This window comes from Macrobrachium nipponense, chromosome 47 (genome assembly GCF_015104395.2).
Source record: "Macrobrachium nipponense isolate FS-2020 chromosome 47, ASM1510439v2, whole genome shotgun sequence".
Classification (NCBI taxonomy): Eukaryota; Metazoa; Arthropoda; class Malacostraca; order Decapoda; family Palaemonidae; genus Macrobrachium; species Macrobrachium nipponense.
In genome coordinates this window covers 15,372,507-15,382,588 of record NC_087222.1, presented here as the reverse complement: position 1 = coordinate 15,382,588, position 10,082 = coordinate 15,372,507, and the positions used below count along the sequence as shown (strand labels likewise).

General features: G+C 27.5%; 1 protein-coding gene across 1 annotated transcript; it reads right to left on the bottom strand.

Annotated features, from left to right (window-relative positions):
* Positions 1–4,752: 4,752 nt before the first annotated feature.
* On the bottom strand, positions 4,753–9,978 carry LOC135204458 (uncharacterized). The gene is made up of 2 exons (XM_064234647.1): positions 9,762–9,978; positions 4,753–5,546 (listed from the first exon to the last, which is right to left on the bottom strand). Exons 1-2 carry the CDS (start codon positions 9,976–9,978, stop codon positions 5,350–5,352), a joined length of 414 nt encoding a protein of 137 aa, XP_064090717.1. The 3' UTR covers positions 4,753–5,349.
* Between the last annotated feature and the right edge of the window lie 104 nt (positions 9,979–10,082).

Below are 10,082 nucleotides of genomic sequence, written 5' to 3'. Positions count from 1 at the left end.
TCAAATCATTTATATATTTTATTCATTACTGTTATTCATTTATATGTATTTATTTATTTATTTGTATGTATTTATTTATTAATTTATTATATTAATAATTTTTAATTAATTATGATTGATTATTTATTTTTATTCATTTTTTTAATTTTTCATTTTTATTTATATATATTCAATTATCTAATTTATTTATTTTAATTATTTTTTATTTATTTATTCATTTTATCTGTTTATTTAATATATTCCTATTAATAATTTTATTTATATATTTATTTGTTTTGTTTTGTTTATTTATTTATTTATTAATTTCCTATTTATTTTATCTATTTTTATTTATTTATTTTGTTTTATTTATTTATTCATTTATATATTTTATTTATTTATTTATTTCTATTTATTTGTTTAATTTTATTTATTTATTTATTTTTTTTATTTGTTTATTATTATTAATTATCCTTGGTTTTATTTTTTTTATTATTTATTTTTATTCTATTCTTTATTTTTTTTATTTTTTATTTTTTTATTAATTTAGTTTGATTTCTATATTTATTTTTATTTATTTATTTATTTTTATCTATTTTTATGTATTTATTTATTTCCATTTATTAATTTTTTAATTTAATCAATTTATTTTTTAACATCTTTTTTATTTATCATTATTTATTTATCTATTTATTTATTCATTTTTATTTATTATTTATTTATTTATTTATTTTATTTTTTTTATTCATTTTTTATTTTTAATTAATTTTCTTTTATTTCTATATTTATTTGTCTTTTCATTTACTTTTTATTTATTTATTTATTTTTATTTATTATTTATTTATTTTTATTTTTTCATTTATTTTTATTTTTATTATTTATTCTTATTTACTTATTTTTTACTTTTTATTTTTTAAATTTTTTATTGATTTTTAATTTATTTATTTCTTTATTTACTTTTTTTTACTTATTTTTTTATTTTTTTTATTTTTTTATTTTTTTATTTTCGATTTATTTATTTTTGTTTATTTTTAACTTTATTTTCATTATTTTTTTCATTTCATTTATTTACTTCTATTGATTAACTTATTTCGTTTTTTAATTTTTTATTTTCTTATTCAATTATTTATTTATTTCATTTATTTGTGTATTTTATTTATTTTTATATTTTATTTATTATATTTTTATTTAATTATTTTTACTTATTTTATTCATTTATTTTTATTGATTTGATTTTATTTACTTTTATTTATTTATTCATTTATCTATTTCAATTTATTTTTTTAAATATAATTTATTTTTTTATTTATATTTATTGATTTATTTGTATTTATTTATCATTATTTATTTGTTTATTTGTTTTTATTTATTTTATTTATTTATTTGTTTTAATTTTAAATATTTACTTATTTATTTCTGATAATTTTTTTTTTCATAATAATTTTTTATTTTATATTCATTTTTATTTTTATATTCATATTTATTCGTATTTGTTAATTTATTTAATTTTATTACTTATTGCTTTTATTTATTTATTTATTTATTCAATCATATTTTAATTTTTTTTTATTTATTTTTGTTTATTTATTTTCATTATTTTTTTTTTCACATGTTTTTTTCATTTTTATTTTTGTTTACTTCTATTGATTAACTTATTTTCGTTTTTAATTTTTTTATTTTCTTATTCAATTATTTATTTATTTTCATTTATTTGTGTATTTTTATTTATTTATTTATTTTATTTATTTATTTTTTGGTTTATTTAATTATTTTTACTTATTTTATTCATTTATTTTTTATTGATTTATTTTTATTTACTTATTTATTCATTTATCTATTTCAATTTATTTTTTTTTAAATATTTATTTTTTTTTTTTTATTTTTTTATATATTGATTTGATTTGTATTTATTTTATCATTATTTATTTGTTTATTTGTTTTATTATTTTTATTTATTTTTTATTTGTTTTAATTAAATATTTTACTTATTGTTAGTTTCTGATAATTTTTTTTTCATAATAATTTTTTATTTTATATTCATTTTTTATTTTATCATTCATATTTATTCGTATTTGTTAATTTAATTTAATTTTATTTACTTATTGCTTTTATTTATTTTTATTTTTTATTCAATCATTTATTTTAATTTTTTTTTATTTATTTATAAATTTCATTTATTTATTTTATTTATTTTATTCTTTTTTTATTTTTTTTATTTTTTTTATTTATAATGATTCATTTATTTTGATTTCTATATTTATTTTTATTTTTCTTATTTATTTAATTTACTTTTGTTTTTTGTACTTATACTTGGATAGGATTTTTATTATATTTATAGTTGTTATTTGCTTATTTATTTACTTTTATTTTATTTATCGAACGGACAATAAATTGAGTAATCCCGAATTTTCGAACATAAGAGAACATGCCAAAAAATGTGGCAGCAACATTGAATACAATCAATTTAAAATCATAACAAGGGCCTCTTCCGAGCTAGCACTATCTATTCTAGAATCTCTAACCATCAAACCGACAGTACCATTGTCGAATGCCCAAAACTCCTCCACCCCTCTCTACCTGTCATAACCGTCTTCTTTGCTTTTCACCTGCCCTTATTCCATTCGCCCTCCTTCTTTCTATATAGGTTGGTACCTCCTGCAATGATGAATGTATTCTGATACAAATTTGGTTTTAAACAGATTTTTGCATAATTTGTTTGTTTTTATCATTTACAAGATTTATTCTTTTTTATTTACAGCCTGGAAAATGAGACTTGTTGTCTTGAAACGTTGGCACAAATAGAGTTGTTTTTATGTACCAGCCTGTTTCCACTGCCCTCTGGTCTTCATATATCGACTGCTTAGCTGTCCACCTGTATCCTTTATATCGGACTCTGATGTATGAAACATTCCCTTTCCACCATGTCAACCTGTGGTACACTCTTCGCCGTCCTGTTTCTATTACGTATTCGTCTTCACGGCTGTACTAATGTTCAAGAGTATCAAGAACGAAATATGCCCTCCCACTACTACAGGAATGTCGCCGCCTGGAGAAGACTGCAAGAAGGCTCACAAAAGCTCGCCTGGATAGAGATTTTCTCCAATACTGCCAGTTGAACAACACTATCCCCAAGTTCATCAAATTTAAACTGTATCGTTTTTCACTTTACCCTACTCAGCTATATACTGATACCACCAAGAAATGATTGGGCATGGAAATGGATGTAAAACTGAAAACCATAACCAAATTGTCCAAAATGTATGATACCCTATTCCAGCCTATTAGTCACTCTCTTTTTATTATTGATTTAATAATTTTCAAAGACATTGTTAATAAAAATATTCACACTTTTGTATCATTAACACAAAGAGTTCACGAGAAAAAAAACTAAAAAACCTGGGCATTACTATTCTTACCTTCAATAAAAACTCCAGCACTGTCTTTAATTTTTCCAAATATGAGCTCTCAAGCATTAGCCTCTTATCCATAAGTGTTTGTTCCTTTTGACTGACAATTGTCAGAATGTGATTCATTTCCATTTATGTTTATTTTGTCTAATTTGACGCTGGCCTATTTGCATCAATTTTTTTAATTTGCTTTTGTGGTTTTTTTTCCTGAGGCAATTTTCTTGGTAACTTTATATAACTTATACAAGTTGAATGAATCTTTTGACTAATTGACTTCGCCTTTTGATTGCAACTGTCATCACTGTGGTTGTAGATACAGTATATCTACATTTTCAGTATCATAGGTTGTGTGCATCTGAAGCATCACCAAAATGCAGATCACAAAAGATGACGATAAAGTTGACCTAAAATTTTTATTCTAAAAAAAAAATGTTAAAATTCCATTTCCAGTATGAAACCTTCTTACCAAAACTGCTTCATTACTGATGTATAACATGGTTAATAAAACACCCAGTGCCAGTAAGCATCCAGTGTATTTGCAAAGCTTCAACAAATTATGCATCCTTGGCATTTTGGTATTTCCATATAGATAGATAGATAGGTAAGTCTATTGACTGCACTACTATAGTTATAAATATTTCCATATAGATAGATAGATAGGTAAGTCTTATGGAACTGCATTTACCTATAGTTATAAATATTTCCATATAGATAGATAGATAGGTAAGTCTATTGACTGCACTACTGTAGTTATAAAAATGCAACAGGTTCTCAAACTGGTTCTGAGGAAAGGACATTAAAGATAAACAAATAAATCTCAAGAGTCACAAAGAACTCAAAGCAGAACAATGAAAACAATTATATATTGTATAACATTTTCAACATTGTCACTTTTACAAGTGGAACTTTAAATGCAGCTAAGTAAACTTAATTAGTGTACAAACATTACCGCAGATCTTTCATGAATTACTTTGACTTTCTTCACCTGTAAAACAACGTAAAGGAAGCTGACAGATATATTATACTCTAGAGAACAACAACAAACAAACAAATGATAACAACAATATCTAGAAAGCTGAGCAACACCTTTTATCAGTTCTGTCATTTCCTCCTCTATCCTTTGTATTGAAGACAATTTCAGAACAACAGCAGAGACACCATATATACATACATACATACACACATACATACATATATATATATATATATATATATATATATGTATATATATATATATATATATATATATATAATATATATATATACATTCATACATACATACACACATATATAGAACAGCATATCTTTAATTGTGTAAGAAAAGTTCTCTAAGTAATGATAGATCCCTGTTGAGTATGGCCTTAATATTAATACAATTGAACAACTGATTATTTATCCAGTCACTCGAAACCAACACTTTGACACATCAGAGAGAGAGAGAGAGAGAGAGAGAGAGAGAGAGAGAGAGAGAAGGAAGATGCAGTTCCTCTCCCTTCCTGTCAGTGACAGCAAGACATCACAACAGACAAAAGCACAGAAAAGAAAGGTGGAACAGACAGAGAGCTTCTTTCAGGCGGCGGCTTGGGCATGTGGGAACAATGGGAGACTACAGGAGGGACTGGGAGGGAGGGAGGAGGGCCTAGGATGTGCTAGGGAGGGAGAGGGGGAGGGGGAGGTGTTGAAACAGAACAGTATATAAAGGTATATTGAGTAACTTGTGATATGGAAGTCATCTTCTTCTTCTTCCACCTCCTCCTCCCTGACTCAGCAGTAGAGAAGTGAATCAGGCAGCCACCCTTGGAGAGTGAGTGAGAGAGAGATGCATTGAAGGATAGACTTGCTGCTTATGGACATCTGTGCTCTCTCTCTCTCTCTCTCTCTCTGAACAAAGAATAAAGACAATAAATGTATGATAAAAGAGACCTGGGATACAAGAAACCATTTGCACTTTACCGAAAGATCTTCATAAGATACAACAGCAATCGATCTTCTTCTCTTCTTCAACTACTCCAGAAAGGTATAATGTGCCAAGACCCCTCTCCCTTGCGAGCGTCTTCAGTCCTTCAACATCGTCAATCTTCGTGCCAGGAGGCACATGAATCCTTATTTCCCTCAGAGGCGCAACAGTCAGCGACTCGAGTAGGAGCCTTATGTCTCGATCTGAGGAAAGACAAAAAGGGCGAGGTATTATCAACATCTCCTCTACTTGACCTCCCTAACTGCCACCTCTCACTCTTGCTCAACAATCACACACACACACACACACACACACACTCACACGCACACACACTCACTATATTGAACAAAAGCAGCATAATTACTCTGTTACAATTTTATATATTATATATATATATATATATATATATATATATATATATATCTGTTACAATTTTTGTTATATATATATATATATATATATATATATATATATATATATATATATATAATATATATATATATATATATATATATATGACTATACACACGCATGCACACACATATATGCACACATATATAAGACAGAGAAGAACAGACTAAACTGAAACTGATTTATGGCTATAATATAATAAGAAACAATGGAAAAAGAATTTCTCCCAAAAAGCTATTAAGTAGTGGTAATAAGTGACTAAGTCATCAAAAAATTATTTCTTTATTTATTTATTTATCCCCATCAGAAGCAAAGGAGAAAAGAATAATAATAGTAATAAACTATCTCTATCTCTATCTCTCTCCCTTATATTCTCTAGTCTTCTTTCTTTCCTTCCTTCCTTCCTTTCGTTCCCCTTCTTTTCATTAGGAGGTTGTTCCGTCCTTCCGCTCCTTATTTCCCTTCCCTTCTCTCTCTCTCTTTTGATTATATCTCCGATATTTTTAAAGAAATTATTTTACGAAATAAGCATATATTTATCTATGGGGATTTTAATGATGATCTGCTAAAGACCGAGAATAAAATGTCTAAACTAATTAAAAAACAAAATTTCGATCAGATAGTAAACAAACCTACTAGAGTTACTCCTACATCAGCGTCTTTAATTGATCTCGTAATAACAAATGCTAAGCATATGATAACAAATATTGATATTATACCAAGCTTGGTGGCAGATCACGAGACAATCTTAACTCATCTGAATATTCGTAAGCCAAAAAAGAAACCTATTTTAAAAACTTTTAGATGTTTGCAAAATTATTCTCCAGACTTTCTTTGTGATCTCCTCACGAATAACGTAAATATATTAAATGGTATATTAAATACTGACAATGTAAACAACCAAGTTGGAACTTTAAACGACGTCTTTACATCGTGTCTAAACATTTGTGCTCCGGTTGTAACGAAAGAAATCATTCGTCCCCCTGCGCCGTGGATAACAGACGAAATAAAGCGAGACATGAAAGAAAGAGACAGACTGAAAAGTGAGTTAAAAAATCAAACTTTTAACATTTCTCTGAGAGAAAAACATAAAGACCTGAAGAAGAGAGTAAATTCAAAGTTAGCGGGAAGCCGTAAGCAGTATTACAAAAGCGAATATCAGAAAGCGAAAGGCAATGTTTCTGCTACTTGGAAAATAACAAAAAATATGCTATTTAATGGACAACAAGCAAACAGATAGGAGCTCTATGCCATTGCCAGCAGTAACTAATGTACACTCTAAGGCTGAAAAATTCAATGATTTTTTCGCTGAGGTCGGGAAAAAAACTTTCGAAAAAACCCAAGAGGAAATTAGGAAATGTAATATCTCTACTGAAACAGTACGTAATATTCCAGTTAGAGAATTAGATAGTTTTAAGCCTACTCCTGTTGATTGTAATACTGTCATCTTAATTATAAAAAATCTTAAAAACACAAATGCCTTTGGATCTGACGGGATTAGTTTGCGTTTCATTAGGGATGGGTTATATATTATTGCATTTTACCTTACAGTTATAATTAACACATCCATAGCCACTAAACAGTATCCGGAGTTATGGAAAATCCCCACGTAATTCCTGTTTTTTAGAGTGGTGATATGGAAGACGTCTCCAATTATCGTCCTATATCTTTGCTACCGGTATTGTCTAAAGTTCTGGAAAAAATAATTGCTATTCAATTAACTGATTTTCTAGAGACAAATGGTCTAATCTCACAAAGTCAACACGGCTTCAGACCAAAATTATCAACTGAAACGGCTCTATTAAAAATATCAGATAAGATTTATAATAACATGGATAATAAGAAAGTCTCACTACTCCTTTTACTTGACCTCTCAAAAGCCTTCGACAGCGTGAATCATAATATTTTATTTGATAAATGTACATCACTGAGTATAGATCCACTCTGGTTTATGAGTTACCTACATAACAGATCCCAGTCAGTTAGAATGGGTCAAACTGTGTCTTCCCAAAAAACTGTAGAGTTTGGTGTACCCCAGGGCTCTATTCTTGGCCCAATACTCTTTGTAATTTATGTCAATGATCTGGTAAAATCACTACCCGGCTGTTTCGTCATCCAATATGCCGACGACACCCAGATCTTAATTGAAGGAAATGTAAATGAAATAGACGAACTAATTCATAGGGCAGAATACATACTAAAGAAGGCCAAATACTACTTCTTAACTAATGATTTGCTTCTTAATGAGAAAAAAACACAATTCATTTTAATAGGTTCCCGACAATATATATCAGAAATTGGAGACAATGTGCAAATAGATTTTAATGGAAATATGATTAAACCCATGAAAGCTGTAAAAAATCTGGGGGTTTATTTTGACAGATATATGACGTTTGAAACGCATATAGATGAAATCTATAAGAAAGTGATGGGTACTTTAATTTATTTAAATAGAGTAAAAGACTCATTTGATTCTTCTACGCGTAAAATAGTTGTTCAGTCGCTGGCTATGAGTATAATCAACTACTGTTTAAGAATTTGGGGAGTAACTGGGTCTACACAAATGAAAAGGGTTCAAAAACTACAAAACTTTGCCGCCCGAGTGGCTGTTGGTAATGTAAAAAAAACATGACCACATATCCCCTTACCTCAAAAAATTAGAATGGTTAAAGATAAAAGACAAATATACCATAGATGTCTGTAATTTGGTATTCAAAACAATACGTAAAATAACTCCTGAATGGTTATATGATTTTCCAACAGTAAACGCAGTTAATGGGGTTTCTACTCGACAGCAGGAAAATCTGTATGTAGAAAGGGCGAAAACAGAGATAGGCTCCCGCCAGTTTAGTATTCGAGGCCCAGCATTATACAATAAAGTACCTGGCACAATTAAACAAAAATCCTCTCTCCCTGCTTTTAATGTACACTTAAAGAAACTAACTTTAAATGGTTCCGATTAATGTAAGAACGTTATGCTTAATTGTCTTATTAAAAGTGCTTTTGAAGGCACTACTGTACTGTTATAGATGTTGAAATTATTTTTAGTTAGTACTTATGGATAAGATGGCTTTTATTTACAAATTAAGATTTCCTTATAATCTAGTATGCTTATTTGATTACTCTGTGTTATTTTAATACTATTTGTACATGACTTGTTTTTAACACAACTTATGTGGTCTATGACAATGTATTTCAATATTCGGGAGGAGTAATTTTTTACTCACTATATTTTAAGTAAATGCTTTCTAATTTTATGATATTCTTTTATTACTGATGAATTATTTTAATTGCAAAGTTTTAGCCGATTTGTTGATTCTTAAAACAACTTTTGTATGTCTAAAATAACAAATATTTTAACTATTTGTAAGATGATTTACTAATTGTGGCTTTATGTTTTATGAATACCCAATGTAAATATTGGAAATAAAGAATTATTATTATTATTATATTACTCTCTCTCTCTCTCTCTCTCTCTCTCTCTCTCTCTCTCTCTCTCTATCTCTTCTCTCTCTCTCTCTATATATATATATATATATATATAATATATATAATATATATAAATATATATATACATCTATATGAATCTAGTATATCTATAAATAGTGACTACACGAATCACTGAAGAAGAAAGAAGAGCAAAAATTGAGAGGGAATATAATCAGGAGGAGGTTAAAAGAGAAATAGCTTAAAATGTAGTTAATTTTAAATCTATTATTATTATTATTATCATTATTATTATTATATTTTACCATAGAGAGAGAGAGAGAGAGAGAAGAGAAACAATTTTTTAAGTCTTCCTTTTCCTCTTCTCTTGCCTTCTTCTTGTCATCTTTCTTCCTTCTTCTTCTTTTTGTTTTTATTCTGCTCTTAATGGAAGAGGAGGAGATGGAGGTGGAGGAAGAAGAAGAAGGAAAAGGAATAAGAGCAATTTCTTTCGAGGGTTGAATTTTGATGTTACTACTACTACTACTACTACTACTACTACTACTACTACTACTACTCACCTTTATATAAGTGAATCACTAAATCAGTGGTGCTTCCTCTTCCTCCTTCTTCCCTGATTGTTGGAAACGTCCTGTTTATGACTTGGGAAACATGACTACGATTCTCAGGAGCATAAAACATGAAGTATTTTAATTTCAGTTCCTTTGGTGGAGTCGTGAGAGAAAAGGGCCTCCTCAACCTCTCTAAGTCTTCGTAGCCATCATCCCAAATGTCCATTTTATGATGGATGAAACAAATTTTTGAGATATTATTATTATTATTATTATTATTATTATTATTATTATTATTATTATTATTATTATTATTATATCTAAAACCAA

Coding starts and splice junctions, on each gene's coding strand:
- LOC135204458 (XM_064234647.1), bottom strand. CDS start 9,978: ATGGACATTTGGGATGATGGCTACGAAGACTTAGAGAGGTTGAGGAGG. Junction 5,547..9,761: donor AGTGATTCACTTATATAAAG/GTGAGTAGTAGT, acceptor GTCTTTCCTCAG/ATCGAGACATAAGGCTCCTA.